Source organism: Fundulus heteroclitus, chromosome 1 (genome assembly GCF_011125445.2).
Source record: "Fundulus heteroclitus isolate FHET01 chromosome 1, MU-UCD_Fhet_4.1, whole genome shotgun sequence".
Lineage (NCBI taxonomy): Eukaryota > Metazoa > Chordata > Actinopteri > Cyprinodontiformes > Fundulidae > Fundulus > Fundulus heteroclitus.
This window is the reverse complement of record NC_046361.1, coordinates 17551629-17574424: the sequence shown is the minus strand read 5'-3', so window position 1 is coordinate 17574424 and position 22796 is coordinate 17551629. Positions and strand designations below refer to the sequence as shown.

Here is a 22796-nt window from a genome sequence, read left to right as displayed (position 1 = left end):
CGCAGACCTTCACCATTTCAGCCGCAGCACCCGTTTGTCTTTGCTGACTTAAAAAAAAAGAGGCCAGAAGGCATCGTGCTGTTCTTGTTGAAAGTACACCTGTTTGCTCCCGCTAAACCCCGTTCTTAAATATTCAAGAGTCCTTCGCTTTCCTTTTTTAGCTTTATTTTTTTGCACTCAAAATGTCCCAGACAGCCCTGGAAACACTTGAAAGTCTGACGTTTTTAGTCTGAGCGCCGATAAACCCGGGCTGCTGAGTGTGCCGCTCCAGCTAATAAGACAAGTATGAACAACCAGGCAACAGAGGGGCTTTATTTAGCCTCAAACCATGAGGCTGTCAGCCTACTCTGGAGAGCCCGCTGCCACTAACACTGCCTTCACTTAGCCGTTTTTAATGCTACTCCTTCATTTATTAACAATGCTTGTAATCAAACATTTACCTCAGAGAATAAAATGATTATTCAGGATGTTTGATGTAAGTTTAGCTGCACACATTAGGGCTTATTATATACTGAAACAGTAAAACACAAGGCCTTCACAACCCTTAAATGTTTGCAGTGTTGTAGTCAAGTCACTATGCCTCGAGTCCGAGTCCAGGTTCGAGTCTCCAGTGTTCAAGTCCGAGTCAAGTCCAAGTCATTAAAAGAAAATCCGAGTCGAGTCCGAGTCAAGTCCTTATTGATCAAGTTGAGTCCAAGTTCCACACTAATGTAAGCATAGCCTACATGTTTTTAAACTAAAAAAAAAACAGCATATAATATTCTAATGACATATTAAAATTATAGCCTAATGATATAAAAAAAAAAGTCGAGTCTTTTTCTCAATTTCCGAGTCAGAATGATCTGAATGTAGGAGTCCGAGTCCAAGTTTGAGTCATCAGTGCTCAAGTCCAAGTCAAGTCACGAGTCTCTAAATTTAGCTAATGACTCGGACTCGAGTTCGAGTCTCGGACTTGAGTACTACAACACTGAATGTTTGTAATTCTTACTTTTTTTCAGTTTTTGTTCAGTAACAACTAGTGTTGCGCCGATGCCATTTTTCTGGCCCCGATACGATACCTGGCTGTGCAGTATCGGCCGATACCGATACCATTACTTTGAAATTTATGTGTGTGTATATATGAAGAACAGCATACTACTTGGACGTAAAATAATTGCTATCATGGCTTTGTCAAGCTGCTACCTTATTAAAGCAGGAAAAAGACTAATACAAAGTGAATCAAGTAGAACTAGTGAGTGTCGGGAGAGAGAAGGCTGCGTTCAAGTGACATACAAACATCAAAATGGTATCTGTGACCTATTTGTTGGTACTCGCCGATACCGATACCACCATTTTAGTGCGGGATCGGCGCCCCGGCCGATACTGGTATCGGTATCGGTGCAACACCAGTAACAACCACAAACTCTAATCATTGGGGTTTCATCAGCCTCCCGAACATGATGGCGGCTGCATCATCTTGTAGGGATGCTTTTCCCCGAGCAGGTCAGAGTTGATGGGAGGGTAGACGAAGCGATTGTCAGGGAGGGAAGACCTGCCAGAGGCTGGGAAAGACTTGGCCCTGCAGCTGAGGTGCGCCTTCCAGCAGGACAACGCGCAACGCGATCTGTGGCAGTGGACGGTAGGATCGGTGGTCCATACTTGTGCAAAGCCGGTTGAAACACAACATGTAGGTGTTTGTTCTTTTTAATCTCTAAAATAAATGAAGATCCATGTAAAGTTTGCCTTCTACCTCACAATAATGGGCTTCCTTAAAGTTTGTCTATCACCTAAAACACGAGGAAGTTTGTCATTTTAAGTTTCCTACGTGTGTGTGTACCCCAGAGAGCCGCCGTTTGGCCTCGCAGACATGCATTTTCTCTGCCTGCTGTCAGCGGGACTTTCCCTCAATCACAGGGTAAAATTCAATCGAAACAGCCACGACCGCTGCGAGCAAAAACTCAGAGCGCCGCTTGTTCGTTCCTTTCCACCAGATCGCTGTGCGGGCTCCTCATATAACATGCGTTAGAGCTGTACCTGTGTTGTGATGATTCGCGGACCGCTGCCGTAACCCTTGGGCTAAACTAACGAAGCGGAGCCGCAGCGCAGCCGAGACCACGGGACTGCAGCATCATTATCACACAACAAGCCCTCTGTGGTTTGCTGGTATCATAAACCCTCATCAGATAATCACAGGCCACTGCTGCGGCGTGGACGGCTGGGTTATTTCTCCTGAGCGAACTGCAGCCCCGCGGCCCGACTGATGTGACGTGTTTTATTCATCAGGACGAGCGCTCGGGCTCACGCTGCTAATGGATGTGTGGAAAACCCTTTAGCTCAGGATAAGGCCTTTGTTTATTGTCTCTTAGGGAAATGGTCCTAATGTTCTGCCACGTGTTATTGGAGTTGTTGTTTAATGATACAGGGCCTTGCAGAAGTAATCGTTCCCCTTGACATTTTTTTTTCCTGCCTTTTATTGCCCCACGAGCTGAGATTAAAACTGATTTGAGAGTTTGCACCGTTTCATTTACATACAGCTTTTGTGCCACATCTTGCCACTGGGGTTTTTTGCTCATTCTTCAAGGTAAAACCGCTCCAGGTCCTTCATGGTGAATGCTTTTCGCTTGTGAACAACGTTTTTCAAGTCTAACCTCACATTCTCAGTTGACTTGGGATCTGGACTTTGACTAGGCCATTCCAACGCCTTTAAATAAAGGTTGCCTATACAGGGTTCTTGCTCAAGTCTTGAAAGTCTTAAGTATGGAATTTTGAAACACTGTTTTCCAGACCTTGAAAAGTCTTGAATTTTGTGTGAAAGTCTTAATAAAGTATGGGGAAAAAATGTATGGTAAAATTTTACAGAATGCTTAAAGGCATTGTGAAATGAGAAATAGGAAGGTAGGCTATAAAACTATAATTTTACTAACTGGTCACGTACTGTATTAGCCTAATGGAATCAAACACTTGTTTGATGTGAAATTCATGTACTTGTGATTTTTCATGTTTTGAAACGTTTTCATCAGTAAAAGCATAATTTACTGTGAATAATGCATTTGTTCATTGAATACTAGCCTATAAAAATTAACATTTCTAATAAACAGTTTGTACAATCTCAACCAATGAAGTAGGCAGCAGGCACACAAGTATACAAGTACATAAAGTTAAGGTCTTGAGAAAAAAAATATCAGTTTTAAAAAAGTCTGGAAAAAGTCTGGAATTTTAATTTGGAAAAAGAGCAAGCACCCTGCTATATGTACTTTAACATTATTATAAAAAAGCAGAGAGTACCTGCTAGTTTCAATAGCTTCTCAACTGCTTTCTCTCATCTTCACGATGCAGTTTCATTGTCAGGTGTGGCTCGTGCCAATCCATTTCAAGTATGTTGTAATTGACTTTCACTGATGGTGCAATCATTGATAATTACTCTGCATTATGTGATTCACACAACTGCGGTCGATCCAAGGGGATGTTTGATGCCATCCGAGAACATCTGCAGGCACACTTTAGTTTTAGTGATGCTTTCTCTGGCTTCTCTCTTCCATAAAGGACCAGCTCTAAGGCGTGTACGGCTTATTGTGGTCCCATGGACAGACCCTCCAGTCTCTGCAGTAGGGCTCTTCAGGTTTGTTGCAGTACCAGGCGCTTTACATTCAAACATGATAGATCTGATGGTGCTCCGAGGGAACATCAAATATTTGGATATCTTCTATGACTCCACCCTGACTTGTTCTTCTCAGCATCTTTGTCCCTGACTTGTTTGTAGAGCTCCTTGGTCTCCATGGTGGGATGCCTCTGGCTTCGTGGTGCTGCAGCTTCTGGGGTCTTTCAGAAAAGTCCTGTTTATATCAGCAGACCATGTGGTGCTTAGATCGCACACAGGTGGACTTTATATGACTAATTATGGGGCCTCATAGCATAGGTGGTGGATGCATATGCACATACCAGTCTTCTTCAGTTTCTTTTTTTTTTATTCTTTTGTAATATATTTACATCACCAACACCTAATTCTGTGCTGATCCATCATGAAATAAGCTAAAGGACTTTGCAGGCCTCTGTCTGTGCTCCACGGCACAGAGGTACACAGCAGTGGTTTAGACGGGGAGTCACTGAGCCGGCGGCCTTTTGAATCTCAGGATTACCAAGACCTATTGTGTCTTTAACATTGTCACAGGAAGCGTTTCACACGGTTAATAGGTCAAACTGTATAGGTTAGCGTTGAGTGACGGACAAGGCGCTCTCCCTTTGTGTCCGTGTGAATGTTTGGAGCATTACTACATTCACTGCAAAGTGCACTTTGCCTTTTTCACATAGTATCAGAGATTGCAAACTGTGATAGGGTATTGCAGTCCCTGTTTGACAAGTGTCGATCGGTAAAGATTTAAAGCGCAGGAATTTTCTTTGTAAAGGTTTTGTAATTAGCTGTCATGCAGAATTTAATTAAAGCTTTCAGAAAGATCTAGACAGCCCGTCCTGGCAAAGTATAGATTATTGACAGAAGCTTTGGAAATATGGTCTCGTTATTTATTCTGTAAATTGAGGCTTTCATGCATACAAACTAATTAGTATAAAATCTCCAAATAATTCAGTCAGTCCATCATTGAATCCTTGTTTACAATTCAAACAATTCAAATTTAGCAACGTTGACTAATCTGCAGAGTTGCTTATTTATGGTTAGACTTTGCAAGTAAAGTCACCAAATCTCACTGTAAAAATCAGGCTGAGTATATTTTACTCATAAACCTTAAAAAAAAAGTCCAACTTTAAAAACTGAATAATTAAATGCAACAAATATTGACCCCAGTCGAACAAAATGTCCTGTGGGTACACTGATGGAGGGAATCCTTCTTTTATTTATTAAATTAAACTCAAAAAGGAAGCATCAAAGCACATGCTGGTGGTCGATGCATTTACAGGCCAGAAGAAGTCCAGGTTGTCAGTTTTGATGCATTTAATGAACAAACAATAATCTGATGTTGCTCTATCTGACCGGCGCCGATCAGATCCGCCCGATTTCGACCCCCGTCCCACGGATCAGGGCATCACTAATCACAGTCAGAGTGTTTATAGTGGGCGAGTCATTTGTCGCACACAGGAGGAATCTCATAAAAAGCCGCCCTGTCGTGAAAAGGGCCGTCTCCAGATGGCAGAGCTGGTCACTTTGGCACCAACACTCACAGGCAAGGCACTTTACCAGCTGTTAAAGCTCCTCCTCTCTTTGAAGCAGGTTTAAGCCTCCTAAAGTCAACATTTGTTTATCATGTCGGCGTGCTTTTGTACGCTTGTTTTATTATCAAACCTTCTCCCCCCGCGTGCGTACAATAAAAACCTGGCAGGGGGCTCCCTTGTTTTGTGTGCTGGCCGTTGTTCGCCTCCCTGCGAGTGGATGAAGCGGCATTTGTTTTAGGGTTAAATGCTGCTGGCGTCGTTTGCTGGGTAACACGATTGGCCAGGACTCTGGTGCAGGACTCAGTAGCCCACCGATGTGAATGCATCCTAATTTGCAGGTTTCGGTAACGACGGTATTACAAGCTGGGTCACATTGGGTTTTTACACTTAGTTTCTGAGTGCTGGATTCCTCCAAGTGAAATGTAGTTCCCTCCCAGAGTGCATTGCTTCAAAACTGTCTTCTCTAATCTTAATTCATGCTTACTTCATAAGTATTACCCTTCTGTATGACTGTTCCCTCCCTTTTGCTCACATGTAATGACTTAAATAGGATTTATAGGAGACACAGAATAATATCTAAATAAACTGCATCTTTTGTTTTTTACGTGTGAACGAGCAATAACAACCAACGTTTTCTCTATTCACTGGAGGCTTGCTGTCATGAAGCTGTCTCGTCAGAGTTGGTCATTTCACAACAATGACTTCCACGCTTTAGAAGAAATGTTGCAGGATTCATTTTATTTACCGTACGCACAGGAGGGAGGCAGGCTTTGGGATGTCACCAGCAGCGCGCGGCAGCGCTGTAGCTGAGCTTTTGGATGTGTCACTTGTTGTGTGGGTTCGCCTCTTTTGTTTCTCCTGCTGACGCTTGCTTGCTTCACATTCTCCCACAGTTTCGCCATCTGTGAACGGAGCTGCGCTGACTCTTGTTTCAGTGGATCTGGGCTGCCGATCTCAGGCCATTGTTGGGAACTAGTCACGTGTGTCAGACTTTGCTTGCCTCACAAAGCTAAGTTGATGGAAGATTCCTTCGTTTAGGTTTGGGCTTTAAGATCTTTGCTCCAGCCCCATCGTTAGAACTGGGCTGATGTTTGTGCTTCTCCCAGGATCTAACGACACAAGACATATATATGCCTGTTAAAAAGACCAAAAAATGGGGCATTAGATTTAATTATTTTATTTAACAACTATCAGATTAGTTATTGTGTTCTATATAGTCGCTACCATAATTTATTTGGGCACAGGCGTGGACGGACTGGCGGTCACAGTGAGCCTGGTGCACCGCGCGCAGGAACAAGTGGGAGTCATAACCCAGGCTGAAGTAGGCCCGTGCATAAAAATCGATACAAACATTAATATTGATATTTTTAAAAACAATTTATGGATATTATGGCTTTCAACATCGATATATCTCCCAACCACTAGGGGGCGGTATTACATCGCGCCATTACTGTTCACAGCGAGGAAGTGCAAGTGAGACAAATTTGCGGAACGGCCGACAGGATATTAGAAGCGCATTTGTCCCTAAAATCAGACCTTTGGGCACATTTTTGGTTTCTGTGATACGTTAAATGCATTCAACCAAATGCACTTTATTTTCCTGTTAATATAACAAGTTCAATAAATTGAACATAAATATAATATTTGGCTGGTTTTGTTGATTGAATGACTTTGAGCATTAGTTTGAAAGGAATAAATATTGATATTGGAATCAAATCAAATCAAGCTGAGCTATAATGAGAATCTTATGGAATCGGCTCATCCTAGATGATACCCAGCTCTAGGCTGAAGTCAGAGGGGAAACCTGGACTAAATGTAACCTACTGCTAATCACTTGTATCCAACCAGCAGGACATGAGGTGGAGGTTAACTCTGATGAGCATCACCAGGGTCATGATGAGGAACGGAGAGCAGAGGGACTTTCAGCTGGACTTAAAATGCTCTGGCTGTGATATACAAACCAGTAGGAACCACTTCTCTGAGCTTCTAGCTGGATTTGCATCAAAAATAGGCCATATGGTCCTCAGTTCAGTGAAAATGAAAGCATTTATTCCTAAAAATAAGCTAAAGACATTGACAGGACTTTCAGATCACAACGTTTCTTATTCCTGCCGCTGGTCAAATTCTTAATAAAAAAGTGACCCTCCCTGATTATAAACAGGCATGTCTTAAAGGTGCAGTGCTAATAATAGATCATAACAACTAATTATAAGTGTAGGATTAATTGGTTTACAGTTTTATTTTTTTGAATGATATGTTTAATATGTAATATATAAACCTAAGTTATTAAACAAGGATACCGTTTTATGCATACACTTCTTAATAACTAAAATGTTATCAGTGATAACAGGAAACAAAATGAGGGTCCAAGAAAGCTTCAGGACGAGGCGTTTGGTTATATTTTAATCCCACAAGTTAAAACAGCTTTTTCTCTACAGAAAATGTTCAGTATTCAAGGCTGCACATGTCCAGTAGAGAACAACAGACTGTTTTATTTATTAACTATTTTGATTAGGCCGCCAAATGAAAACAGTTTCTTCACAGGAGGAATGAAGGGCTGGAAAGATCTGCAGTAAAACAGGCTCATGAAGGCCTGAACATATTTAGAGTCCGTTTTATTCAACTGTTCGGAAAGCTCTCATCATGATTAAATCGAATAAATGTATTTGTACGATCTTACCATTTGTCTGAGATTTAAGAAAATCCACTTTATACCAGGTTCTACTTTTTGAAATGTCAACCATAGTAAACATAGTTTCTCTGAGTTTAAGAACAACTTTTGCCAGACGGAAGGAGCAGAAATTCAGATTAAGGATTTTCCATAAACTCTCATTATCCTTCCCAGCAAAAATGTTATTTCATCGAACAAAAAAATGAAAACCAAGTAAAATTGTTGTAAACCTCTTTTTTTTGTTATTCACAATAATGTACGTTGATCAAAACCCAGCCAAGACAGAGAACTGGTACGGCATGTTCAATATCATTTTCATTTTTAGATTCCTTAAAAGCTGGGTTGCTGTCTCCTGAAAATGAAACAGCTTTGGGCCCAGTGACCCTGAAAACACCCCTGATTTGGTCAGTGAACCTTTCTTCAATCCATCCATCCATATATACTGCCATATATTTAAAGCACGATCTCAATAGAAACACCAGCAGTAAATACTTTACTAAAAATGTGCAGTAACCGCTCTTCAGGAGCAGTCCCGCTTCTCCAAAGCTTGAAGATGAAAGCCACGCGCGACTCGTGGTCCAACCAGAGGCCCACATGTGACCCAGCTCAGGGGAACTGTGCAAACTAAAGCTGATTAGTGCAGCGGTCTGGCCCAGGCAAGCTGTCTAAGCACATCCACCTCACTTCAGCTCACGAGTCACTTAGCAAAGTCATTTATTGGACTTGATCAATTCCAAATCACTCGCAAGCACCACAACATTTTCATATTAAGCGCCCCTGATATTTAAATCCTGCCTGTTTGAATCCTGTCTTTGGGATTTAAGCAGACCTGTCATAAAAATAATAAAGTCTCAATTTGGCTCTGAAGTGTGTGTTTTTAATATTGTCTGACATGAAGTGAAAACTAGTTTGATCACAATGGTTTTAAGTCGATTATTCAGCGATTAGATAATCTTTCTAGTTTGACTGCCACAGGCTTTCGGGCGCTCCTCTTTTGTCTAGTATGTCCTTTTTATTTTGCAACCCAACTGTGTGATGTCAATATGTTATTTTGCAGGTTCTTTATTATTACAGTGTAAAAAATAAAAAGCAGAGAGTACCTGCTAGTTTCAATCGCCTTGTAACTGCTTTCTCTCATCTTCATGATGCAGTTTCATTGTCAGGTGTGGCTCGTGCCAATCCATTTCAAGTACGTTGTAATTGACTTTCACTGATGGTGCAATCATTGATAATCACACCGCATTATGTGATCACACAACTGCGGTCGATCCAAGGGGATGTTTGATGCCATCCGAGAACATCTGCATCCTTCCTAAATGCATAGTTGTTTCTACGACCTTCTTTGTGTTTGAAGCCCAATGTGCAGCAAAGATTTAGGCCATAGGACTTAAAATGTCTTGTTATTCAATGCGTGTGCACTCGTTGCAAAATGAGGCACTCACCAAAAGAAACAAAAAGAGTTATTCAGTTTGGATTAACCTCTCTGACCCTCACAGAGTCTTTGTTTTAGTTAGTTTACAGCGGGCTGGGTTGAGTAAAGACACGCACTTGTAAAAAAAAAAAAAAAAATGAGAGAGGAAAGAAAGTGAAATTGAGCTACTTGATCACTTGAAGAAAGAAAACGAATCCAATCCTTTTTGATATGTCAGAGTACATAACTTTAACAGATGACACGCTCAACAGCAAAAGCTTCTGGTTCCTTTGTTTAATCCGACAGCCTCAGAAAAAGTGGCTAACGGACCTACGGCTTCGCTGCTGGCAACAAACGTAGCAGCTTGTGTGATAAAAACTCTTAAGGTCACGATAAATGAAGTTTGAACGTTCTGGGACGTGTTGTTACAGCTCGTCTTCCTCTGTGGACGGAGCCGTTATTGAAACATGGTTTTAAGTAGCTTTCCTGATCCTCAGAATAACAATAAACTCTTTATATAAGCCATCTATAATGGGGGGGGGACTCATGAATGTAATAATTGATGCTTAAGTCGTTTGTCAAGTTATCGTTCTGATTTCTTATCTGCAAGAAAAAAGTCTTTGAAAGGCACTTCAGAACATCTCGGAGCCCAAGCATCTTTTCGCTTGATGAAAAAGATTTAACTTCTGGTAGATAATGAAAGACATTTTGAACTTGGGATGGATTATGTCACGGAGCTGCAGCCGACGTAACATTTGGCAACATTGTGCTGCGGTCGATCACTTCCTGCCATTGATTGTGTCGGCTGCAGCAGCAGGTTGTTGCCATCAATGGCTGGTTGAGTCACATTGAATCATTTCAAAGGGGAACATCGCGTGCTCCATGAATTCAGTAGGACCGGTCAGCGTTCTTCTCTGGCTTAAATTAAATAGCTTCTAGTGCTAGTTATTTTTTAATGTAATATTCTAAAGAGTGAAGCAGACTTTTGTGTTATTCCTGATCCGAGTAGCTTGTAGTTCTAGTTGGTGTTTTGTTGATCTGATCTGGATGCATGGGGAAAAATAATGTCTCCCACCCCCGCCCAAGTTTTAATTCAGTAAAGAAATTGTCCGATATGGAAAATAGAAACCGTGGGCCCGACAAAACGACTAATCTTCTGAAATCATTTCACCTAAAACAAATATTTGCTATAACCATTTTACAAAGTGTGAATTTCTAACAGTCTTTGCCAGGTGGATCTGTGACATGCTAACAATAGCCTCGTTGATTTGGCTCGTAATGTTTCAGTGACTGGGGTCCAGACAGAGTCATCCCAACCCAGCCACCCCGCTTTGAAAACTGAGCGTGTTGCTTTGGAAGTCCTACTTCTTTATGCTCAATGTTACAGCACCATGATGTGCTCAAGTCTGGTCATATAGGCAGACAATGGAGCCAATAAGGCCCGTCTTTTACTGTGAAGGTGTAATGAACAGAGAAAGCGGACCCAGAATTCAGCCAGACCAGTAGAGGTTCAGTTTGATCTTCTTTTATTAACAAAAAGCAAAACAGGGGAAAAAAAAAAAAAAGGACCGTCAATCCAAAAGACGGCACTGAAGCGGACGGATTCTCGGGGCAGACCAGGCAGGAACAGACAGAACGGGATGGCACAGGTTTCTGGAGATAAGGTGGTTCAAAATCCAAAGCAAAACATAACAAAACTTGCAAGAGGAGACTCACCTACACTCAACAAGACGACCTGGCACTGATGTCTGGTCTCAGCAGTTTATATGGAGGTGGAATCAGGTGAAGCCGGTGAGAGGTGATTGCAGCAGGGGTGGAGTTAGGCAGGTGTGCAGAGTAAGTAATTAGACCAGACATCAGTGCTGAGGCTCAAAACAAGAACAGAACAAAAAAAAAAACAAAGCTAAACTAAGAAGCTTCTAAAGACATAACAGGATAAACTAAAACAGTAAACAAGAATCTAAACAAGAATCCAGACAAGACAGAACTCAAAAACAGCCAGATAATAAAAGACAGGAGAGAGAAGGAAAACTAAAAACTAACATAAACCAGAACAGAACTCAGAATATTACAGAAGGTCTGGATGAAGCATAAAATGGTGATCCAGCTTTGGTCAACTTCACAAATTCTACAACATTCCTTGTTTTTCAGTCCATCCATTAGTTTATCCATCATCCTGCCATCTTTCTGTCCATCCATCCTTACAGTCTAGTTTTTGCAGGCTCTTTATTTACAGCCTATCCACTCCTTTCTGCAATAATTTACCCCGGGCTCAGATTGAATGTGGTCCTGATACGGCTGTGCCGCTGCAAGGAACCCAAATAATTAAAAATCCGTGTGTGCACTCACGTCAGTCGCATTCGACTACGGGTCCGCAAGAAGGAAGTTTGACTGAACGCCGCAGCGGACCCCGGATCAAGCTCCTGAATATCACGAGCCAAACAGGAAACGTCGGGCTCTAGACAGGATAAAGTGCTGGTGAATTTCACAATAAAATCACCACAACAGTTTAGCTAGGTTGACTGGTGCGAACAAAATGCCGACTCAGAAACACGAGGAACCAGAGGAGCTTTTTGAGGATGGAATAGAATAACGCCCAAATAAACCGTCAAAAACTGAAAGCCATGGCTGTATTTGAATCATTTATGAGGGATAGCAACAGAAAGGATCACACAAACTTCTGTTCTTGCTGGCAGTGTTTCCGCAGCCGCAGCTGCGGTTGTTTCCCGAGGAACCAAACTGGAACTGGATCAGGACCGCAAAAAGTGGGGGAAAACCCACACAGTTTTTTAGATTTCTAATAATTGTCCTCACAATATTCAACAACAGCGTTATCACAATTGCATATTTGCCTAATATTGTGCTGTCTGGATTAGCTCAGTCATCGCAGCTCTCCCTGCCAGTCTGTTGTCAGCCAGCGTTAGCGTCACGTTTGCAGATAGGCGGCACATTGACGCCGTCGTTCCGCCTCGTGGTGGAGGGAGCGCCCGATGGCTGTAAGAGAGCTGCGTTTCTCCTGCATCACCGCTGTTCTCTGAAGCCGGCCCAAATATGTCACTCACTGCGGCGCTTCCTGCTGCCGCCAGCTGCAGCAGGATCGGACAGGGACCCCAAACCGGCCCGACTCCTGTAGCACAAATTAGCCTGACCGCTTCCTGATCATCTATCCGATAGCACTGTGTCAGCTGACCTGTGTCTGAACATTACACAGGTAGAAAAAATTAAAATAGACACTCTTTTTGCTGTTATCTGCTTGAAATAATGTGGTCTCCAATTTGGGGTTGAGCGGTAATGCAGATGAGGATAGAAGTGGAGACGGGGTTTTGCTTTAATTGTTCTGCAGTGAGCCTCATTGGTCCGTGGTTTCTGCTGCAGGTTGTGTCTCCATCTGTAGAGCATCTAAAAATAACATTAAAAGCATCCCCAGCCTCATTAAAAATGTATCCGAACAGCACAGGGGGGAGGGAGGAGATAAAAGTCACACCAGCATGAGAGAAAACTTAGAAGATAACGAAAAAAAAAAAGAAAGATCCCCCACATAAATCTGCATATGTTCCACCAAGGCAAAGCGATGCTCTGCTTGTTTAGTTCTCAGACGACCTTTTCTCTCTCTCTCTGCTTCCCCACAGTCAACAAGCACAAACCCTGGATCGAGACGACGTACCACGGGATCGTGACGGAGAACGACGACAAGGTCGTCCTGGACCCGCCCCTGATTGCGCTGGACAAAGACGCCCCCTTACGCTACGCAGGTGAGAGAGAAAGCCGCTGCTCCTTCGCCAGTAGCTGAGCTCACTTTCCGGTCACTTTCAGATCGAACGAAAGAGAAAGCAACGTTCCTCCGTTGCCGCGTGAGTCATAGACAGCGGTGTTTTAATAAATAAAGACAGACGATGAATTATTCATACGTCAGACTCATTATTCTCACCGAATAAAAAAAAGGGAAAGACGGCCGGCTTTGAAATCTCAAGCGCGTCATGGTTAATTTATGAAGGTCCTTTCTCCCTGCAGCTTGTTTCAATATGTATAAGTTTTAATTCTTCCCGTGATAGGATTGTATCTGAGATAAACTGTGTGATTTATTTATTTATTTTTACGTCTTAAAGAGCAGCTGACTCAGCAGTGAGGAGGTCAGGACCTGTTCGGCTTCACCTCGTTGGTTTAATTGTGGTCTAAGACTCTGTGGTAGCACGCACGGGTAACTCAAAGGCATCCATAAGCAGAGGATTTTAACGACTCGCCTTTTATACTGATGGGCATCTGGCTGCCATACTACCAGATTGGCCCTTCTGATTGATCGGATCTAAATGTGTTTTTTTGTTCTTCCCAGTGGTAAGCCACAGTTTTACGAGTTTGATGTAATGAGAAAAGCGTTTGCTCCTGTGTTTTTAATCACATCAGCGTTGACTTTGGTCAGGATTGAAAGCCCCACATGATCTAACAGTCTTTTATCCGCTGCTCACTGTGATCACCGCTCTTGTTGCTCTTCATACGATCGTTTTAATCTCACATTTACTTGTCCCGAGTTAGTTTCTGACATCAGTCTCTCCTAAAAAAGGAAGCATGAAGGGGATAGCTCCTCTGAAGCGGACCTCCTCGTTGTTGCCGTTTTAAAGATGGCCGGCTTCGACAAAAAGCCTCGAGAGCAGCAGAATAAAATACTCGTTTTCTCTGCATGATGTTCGTCTCCCTTCACAGCAAATTAGCGATGAATGCACAGCTTGGTGCACCCACCTCTTTTAACTGGGGCACCCCTTTTGATGAGCAGCGTTTATGAACGGACTGCGTGTCCCCGTGAACCGTCTCTCTCTCTCTGTGTGGAGATAGAGCGAGCGGTCTGGCTTCACGTGGAAGCAGGGGTGAGCCGCTCCATCGTGCCAGATTCCCTCCATCTGTGCCAACTAAGAGGGTTCCCTGTTAAGCCGACCCACGGGCTTTTCAGAGGCCCAATCAAATACATGCACAAGCCAGATCACAGTGAATAAATCGGTGTTTACCATAGAAGAAGAGCCGCTGTATGGGTTACACAGCGCCTTATGAAAACATTCATACTCCACGAATTGTTCCACGTTTAGCCGGGTTGAAAACCGCAAACATGCATTGAATTTGTGAAGAGAGATTTAAAGCAGCGTTGAGTTTTAAAACAATGAATACTAAGCTTTCAACTGTTAATGGTTCAGTATATTCATCACAAATGAAAAGAGGTGGAAACAGTTGCAAGACATGGATGGAGCTCACTAACTATGTTTACATGGGCAAAAGTAGTGGAATAAAGGGCCGATCAGAGTAAAAACGCGTCATATAAACACGGCAATCGGAACATTTTGAATGGATTAAGCTCAATAGGATAAAATTGTATTCCGAATGGTTTATGCTGATATGATAATGATAATCCGACCAACATGCATATAAACGCTGGTCAGGATCAAGTTATTCAGAATTTGGCAAACTGACCCAAATCCGCATGTGCGCCCGGCGTAAATGTGACGTATTTCCGCTTTGTTGAGCGGCGGAAATAAGTCGGGAAGCAAAACTGTCGATAAAACCTTTATGTTTAAAACATTAAAAAAGCTCATAATTATTATTTATTTAGTAACAACTCAACCATAATTAGAACCTCTTACAAGCTCAACCTGGGCACTCAAACAAACCCGTGTAATTCTGCTTTGTTTGCTATTTTGTGTCGCTCAGCAAAGAGGGAAGTTCTTCTTCTGTGTTTTTTTTTTTCAGGGAAATTTGATAACTGCGCATGTCAGGTTGGTTCTAGTCCGAATAAAGCCAGGTGCATTTACACGCACATTATGATCGGGTTAATTGATTACGTTCCCATTTAAACGGTACAGTCCGATTTATTTTTTTTGTTTTTTATTCCGCATACATTTCTGTCCGATCGTGACATTTTGTGCACGTCAACATGGCTGCTCACTGAAAAGAAGCCAAGAGGCAGCTGCAGAGATCCACGGCTAAGCTAGCAGAAGCTGACGACAGGACGACTACTGGCGGTGCTCTGCACAAATCTCTCTGGCAAAGAAGGAAGCCATGGTTGGAAAAAAGATCCCAGACGTCCTGTTTACAGCTACAAGCAAAAAGTAGGGGACATGGCAAACATCTGGAAGTGGCGGGATCATCCTGCTACGAGAAGCTAATGAGCTTTATAACGGGCTGTCCTCGAGAGGCTGCACAAGACCTGCCTTCCAGCAGCACAACGATCCAACAGCCAGAACTGCAACGTAATGCTTTATATGAAAGCATATTCACGTGCTGCCATGATCCAGACAGAAATCCAATAAAACATCTGAGTCGTGCTCTAACACAAGACGGTAACGCTTTAGATCTCCCTGCTTCTCTAAAGCAGTGCTTCCCAGCCCTGGCCCTCATGTCCCCCTGTCCTGCATGTTTTTAGATGTCTCTGTTCCAGCTCGCCTGATTCAAATGACTGCCTGACCTCCATCAAGTGCTGCAGAAGCCTTTTAGTCATCCAGTCGTTTAGGTCCGCTGCGTGGCAGCAAGGAGACGCCTAAAGCATGCAGGACAGGAGCACTTGAGGCACTGATTTAAGGGATACTGAGCAGGGGAGAAGTTGCTTACGGGTTTGCATATTAGGTTTTAGCGAACATAAACATTGGCACTGACCGTCACGGTATGAATATTTACAGGACTGTCTCAGAAAATTAGAATATTGTGATAAAGTTCTTTATTTTCTGTAATGCAATTAAAAAACATGAAATGTCATACATTCTGGATTCATTACAAATCAACTGAAATATCGCATTTTTATTGTTTTATTGTTTTAATATCGCTGATTATGGCGTACAGCTGAATAAAACTCAAAAATCCTATATCAAAATATTAGAATATTTCCTCAGACCAAGTAAAAAAATTATAACAGCAAAACAAAATCAAACATTTGAAAATGTCCATGAATGCACTCAGTACTTGGTTGGGAATCCTTTTGCACAGATTACTGCATCAATGCGGCGTGGCATGGAGGCAATCAGCCTGTGGCATTGCTGAGGTGTTATGGATGCCCAGGATGCTTCAATAGCGGCCTTTAGCTCATTTGCATTGTTGGCTCTGGTGTCTTTCAGCTTCTTCTTCACAATACCCCACAAATTCTCTATGGGGTTCAGGTCAGGGGAATTGGCAGGCCAATCAAGGACAGTAATGCCATGGTCAGTACACCAGTTACTGTGAGAATCTTATGTCGTCTCTTAACCACTACCATACTTGTGATTTAGTTTACTGAACCAAGCTGAGTGTTTTTCAAGGCTCAGGAAACCCTGCAGTGTTTCAAGTTAATTAGACGATTCAAGTGATTAGTTGAATAGCCTACTAGTATACTTTTTCACGATATTCTAATATTTTGAGATAGGATATTTGGGTTTCTTAAGCTGTACGCCATAATCAGCAATATTAAAACAATAAAAGGCTTGCGATATTTCAGTTGATTAGTAATGAATCCAGAATGTATGACATTTCATGTTTTTTAATTGCATTACAGAAAATAAAGAACTTTATCACAATATTCAAATTTTCTGAGACAGTCCTGTATATAGTTGTGAATAAACTTTGAGTTCTAGATGCGTTTCCTCTTAAAGTGCGTTATGGCTCCTCAGATCCCTGCTGAGAGGTTTTTCAAATTCTCAGGTTTTAAACAGCAGGGCTGCCATTTCCACAGAGGCCATGCTTGCTGCGTCGTCGCATACGCCTCAAATGTGCAATCCATCTATTAGCTGAGCCCGCTCGTCCTTCCTAAGGTGAAATATGTTCCCCAGAGGGTGAAAATCAGATCCAGCCCCCCTGAGAATGTGGAGGATCGTCTGGACTGTCTATTACAAGCAGAAACAAATTGTTCTTGCCTGCTGCATATAATATAAAAGTGTGAAGGACAGGTTTTCCTCAATGACTCTGAACGTACAGTTACTGGAAAGTGGGATTCTTCTCTGTTCTAATAATGTTTGTCATCTTATTGTCATCTCCAGGTTAAAAAAAAAAGATCACGCACTAAGATAAAATAACAGGTCCTTGCTGGTTTTAATTTGGAGAGACCCTTCTGCTTATCATGAGCTTTTCTTGGTGTCAGTCTGCAGCTCAAGTATGTCTCTTCTTTTCCTCAACGTGTCTTCTAACTCTCTTCTTATCTGGGTTTATCTCCTCTCCCCTCCATGTAGAGAGTTTTGAGGTGACCCTCACTAAAGAAGGTGATCGTGGGCTTTTTTTTTCTTCTGCCTTGTGCTTATTTTTTTTATTTTTTTTTACTATTAACCCACTAACATAAAAGCAGCATCCCCACTTTTTACACAGAAACTCCTCTCATGCTCTGTAATTGACCTCCTCGTTTGTTTGGTTTCTTTTTTTTTTGCTGTTTTCGTTCTCCTCACCTTGGGGTTGTTTTTTTTTTGTTTTTTTAAAAGAGCTGAAAAAAGCTGGATGAAAAGTGTGATGTGGGGCTGACTGTTCTTAGAAATATCTGTGCATGAGACATCCATTGCAGTTTGCAGACCCTAACAGTTTATCAGCTGTCACCTGGAGAACAAAGCTCGCCTTGAAAACAGGAGTTCTCTGTCATTCTGTTGCAATTTTTCCAGCGCATTCAGTCAAAGCAACATGGCAGCTTTTTAAAGTGTTCATGGAGAAATCCAATCCTAGCGGATGTTGACTCCAAATTATGAAGACAACCAATAAAAGCAAAAAATAGATTATTAATAGATTATTGATTTGGACTGTTTCTCTCCTACGTTGCTTGAGAGTAACTCCTGCAGACTTCTGTGAATTTGCTGAGATTGTTAACCAATGCAAACTCTCTCTCTCTCTCTCTCTCTGCTGCAAAGCTTCTGTTTTTTGCATCCCTTCGCTTCGGTGGATCTCCTTTGAGTTAACTCTCCGCCACTAATCCCCCACCATTAGCATGGCTGCAGTCATTTGATGTGGATGTCGAGCAAGTTGATATTTCTAACCCCAGTTCTCATCCAGAGCTTTTTGTTCAGATCCTGTTGTTGTGCTGGTTTAGTTCTGTATGATTTCTGGATTTGTTTTTGGATGAGAGGCAGGCAGAATTACACAGGAAGACTATTTACTGGAAGTGTTTTCTGAAATTATATTTCTTTTACAGATTTTATTGGGAGGTGGGGGGGTGTTGATTGATGTATTGGTGTTGTATCACCTTTATGTTTAATTTTTAGTTAATATTGTTTATCCGTAGTGTAAGTTGTAACCTAGTTCTACTTACTTTCAATGCCTTTATCTTTGTACTTATTAAGCTTTTTTTTTCCCCCCACAACTTTGGTTTATTACAACATCCTGAGTACTCCTGTGAAATGCCTGTCCATGTTTTTTTTTTTTTTTCAGTTTCTGCCTGCATGACTGGATGCACTGGTTTTCGAGTGGCTTGGAAATTAAAATAAAACGATAAACCCTCTCCCCACTACTCACCCACATGATCTGCAGTTTGACTTCCTCCACAGACTCCATGCACCTCAGCCTACAACCCTCCCTCGGTTCCCAAAATCTGTGGCTGCTCATTTTATTTTGCGTGGATGTATCCGATTTTTTTTTTATCCTCCAGATAACACAGTCCCTTTATTTTTTTTTTGTTTCTTTTTTTTAGTTTTATCTAAAAAAAATTCAAATGCCGCTCTTACCAGCTGTTCTGAGCGAGCTGTCTTTTGACTCTCAACGTGTTCAGGTGAGATTTGCGGCTTCAGGATCCACGGGCAGAACGTCCCCTTTGAAGCAGTGGTCCTGGACAAGTCCACTGGCGAGGGGGTCATCAGGACCAAGGAGAAGCTTGACTGTGAGCTGCAAAAGGAGCACACCTTCACCATCCAGGCCTACGACTGTGGAGAGGGTCCCGATGGAGCCAACATGAAGAAATCACACAAGTGAGTCAAACTTAGCCCGTTCAGAGGATCCTTTATTTGATTTAACTGATATGTGACTTGTTATAATAGACTGTTTATATTAGGGCTTTAATTCCAAAAGAAAAGTAAAAAACAAAGCAACTGGACTTGTTTTCCGTAGTTGAAGACGTTTTGCCTCCTCTCCAGGAAGCTTTCTCATTTCAAAAAGTCTGGAGTAATGTGGTGTACCAAGCTTTATACTACTGCCAAACACAGGCCTTGTAATGTCTTAGATAACATGCAAATTAAACGGAAACAGGACCACCCCTTAGTAATGGACGGTCGTTAAAGACATTAAGGCAGCAGATTTAACCGAAACTGGTCCACTCCTCTGTAACGAGGAGTTGTTAGGGTTGTTGTTGGCCTGTCTTAATAATAATAATAATAATAATAATAATAATTGAACTTTATTGATCTCACAATGGAGAAATTCACTTCTGCATCTTTATCTGGGGAGGAAGCGAAACGTCTTGAACTACGGAAACAAGTCCAGTTGCTTTGTTTTTTACTTTTTTGGAATGACCATGACCTGGATGACTGAGAATCTTCACCAGCATTAGGACTTTAACATGGTTAATATAATAAATATTTACAGTTGAAACCAGATACTTACATTAGTGCCAGAATACTGACCGAAAGATGTTTATGACTTTAATGTCAGAACGTTTGCATTAAATAAAGTAACATGGGGCTATACTTTAAGGCACACCAAAAACACACTGCTTTGCTGTGTGGGATTTTGGGGAAAACCTGCTAAGATATCAGGAATAAAATTGTGAACCTCCACAAGTCTGGTTAGAAATGTGCTCGTCGTCCCTGAACAGAAGTGAAATACCATGGGGAGATGAGAATTGGCTGTCTGAAGCTGGTGTAAGAGTATAATTAAACAAGTTCTGCACCAACATGGGCTGAAAGGCCACCCAGTGAGGAAGAGGCCATTACTCGAAGAGCCACATGAAAGCCAAATTCCAGTTTGCAAATTCATTCATGGCAAAAAGCCTTAATTTGTGAAGACATGTCCCATGGTCTGATGAAAGTTAAATTGAAGTGTTTGCCCACAGTGAGCATTATTACATTTGGAGGAGAAAGTTTTCAACCCTGGGGACTCCATCTCAACTGTGAAGTCTGGGGGTGGCAGCGTCATGTTGTGGGTGTTTTGCTGTAGGAGAGACTGTTGCACTTCACAGGGTAGATGTATCACAATAAAAGGACACCATGTCTCCTTTTGCATTGCAGGGACTTTCAGCCATTACCCGGGATTTTAAAAAGCCCTCCAAGCATTTTGACACAATTTTACCCGAGTACTGTATTTTTCGGACTAAAAGGCGCTCCCTTTTTTAATAGTTTGGCCGATCCTGTGACCTATAGTCAGTTGCAACTTATATATCAATTTAGAATGGTAATTCAAATTGACCATGAACCAACGAGTGAACTTTACTGCTATAGGGCTCTCTAGTATATGCTGCTCCTGTACCACTTAAAAGTTAATTAAAACATGAATTTATAGACAACAAAGACCGAGACAGAACCCTGTTATTAGGCTGAGCGTGAAGCTAACAACTAGCGCTAGCTTACAGGTCTGTTGTCTGGGCGGCGTACAACTTTGCTGATGCACGTGAGCTTTATGTTGCTCTGAAACATCCGTGTCATGCTGTTAGCTTAACAGGTAGCACCGTTACGCTCATCGTCTAATTTCAGCGTAATTTTGACAACTTTCAGTTTAAAAGTCAGGTTTTAGTGTTGGGATTGTGTAAAACTAATTTATAAATAAATATGTATAGTCTGGTGCAACTTTTCCTCTTTATGACGCATTTTTTGACTGATGCGACTTATAGTCTGAAAAATACTGTACTTTTAATTTTCCCAGTCCACACTTTCTTGCATAAAAACCCTTTGATTGGGGGTAGGCCTTTCAGATTACCCTTGGATTGTTGAGGGATGGATTTATGTGCTTAGCAATGAAGATTTGTGGACACTCTTGCAATCTTGTGACTTCTGTTAATGTTCTTGATGTTGTTTTCTGCTTTAAATGAGATGTATATTTAAGCACACTTTTGTGATAGAAAATGTACAAAAGCTAGAGGACCTACAAAAGTTGTGCATTCTCCTTCTTGTTTTGTGAGCAGATGGCAGGAAACAGGATTATCGGTCAGGTTTAGCTTGTTAGGTCTCTGTTTTCTTAATACTGCCACCCACTGGATTGGAGATGTAGTGCAGTTTTCTTCACAACATCCCCTTATGACATTAGGCTGATTTAAATGCAGTTTTTGCTACTTTTCAGCGTGGAAAATGTATGCACACAAATTACCCAGCTAAAACAAATCCCAAGTATTTAAATTATGTGTAAATACTGAAGAAACATCTCAATCTGCCAAATGGTAGAAGCTCACAAAAAGTTCTAATTTTGACAAAAATAGGCGAAAAGTTATTCTTTATTAATTGACAAATATAAATCATTTTAGTCTTCTTTCCTGTTAAGGAAAAGGTTTTTCTTTTTCAGTGTATGTAAATGTGGTTTCAATTGCATATTGATAGCAAGCAGAGCCGGGGTAAATTGCATCCTAAATGTTGTAGCCTGCAAATTATTGCATCTAATCAGTACTTTTTGATTGTGATGTTGCACATATTTAAGGTGCAATAGGTATTGCAGTTTAATAAGTTGTGCAGCTCTGGTTTCTAAAATCAGATCAAATGCCTAAATGAACTGCTTGTGCTTATTGTTGAATTTTTTCTGGTATGGTGTGTGTTGCTTGTCTGAGATCATCTTTACTAAAACTTCTGGGTATTTTCTCAGTGTGTACATTTATTTCTTCATTATGCTGCAGATGTGATTAAACAACATTTAATGTTTTTTGACTTTAGGTTCATAGCAGATTTAGAGTTACTTTAAACCCCATTAAATTGTAGTAACCAGCCAAATGTAACATTTTAAAGGGAGACAGTGTTAAAATAATCATTTGAATTAGATGCTTTCTTGAGTGCTTGTTAGGATCTAATTGTTGTCTGGTATATATGACTTGGTGAATGAAGTGTTTTTTTTTTTTACTAGCAGACAATAAATCAACAGATTTTATTAAGCGCTGCTTGACTTGAAACCAGCTGATGCCCTCGAGTGTCCTCCAGGTCCCGGATGAAGTCGGATGACGATGTTTAATCCAGAATAAGAGCTAATTAGTTTCCTGCTCTTGAGGCCAACTGCTTTCTGTTAACAGTCTGTTATAGAAAAACAAAACAATCCAAATACAACCAAAAATGAAACTGATAAGCCTTTTTATTTAGAGTTAAACTCCTGGTATTAAGGAGACAAATATAAGCTCATAGAGAATAATTAGAGAAATATGTCCTTTTCATTGTTGAATATCTAGCTGATGTCCCAACTGTGTTCCTGTTCCTCTCAGGGCCACTGTCCACATCCAGGTGAACGACATCAACGAATACGCTCCGGTGTTCAAGGAGAAAACATACAAAGCCACCGTGATCGAGGGGAAGAAATACGACAGCATCCTGAAGGTGGAGGCGGTGGATGCTGACTGCTCCTTCCAGTTCAGCCAAATCTGCAGCTATGAAATAGTGACACCAGATGTGCCCTTTACCATTGACAAAGATGGTGAGGACCTTCATGGAGCATCCTCGTCCCTTTGCCTGCTTGGGAAAAGGATTAGCAAACAGCTGA

At 41.6% G+C, this 22796-nt stretch overlaps 1 protein-coding gene across 4 annotated transcripts in view; it reads left to right on the top strand.

Moving 5' to 3' along the window:
- The window catches only part of clstn1 (calsyntenin 1), a 56868-nt gene that overhangs the window by 9501 nt on the left and 24571 nt on the right, over positions 1-22796 (top strand). For 2 of the 4 annotated variants that reach the window (XM_012850444.3, XM_012850442.3), the window contains exons 2-5: positions 12854-12976; positions 17396-17425; positions 18910-19105; positions 22522-22730. In XM_012850444.3, the coding sequence (XP_012705898.2) occupies positions 12854-12976; positions 17396-17425; positions 18910-19105; positions 22522-22730 (558 nt within the window). The remainder of the gene's footprint in view (positions 1-12853; positions 12977-17395; positions 17426-18909; positions 19106-22521; positions 22731-22796) is intronic. The other 2 variants (XM_012850443.3, XM_012850445.3) reach the window with 1 other exon arrangement.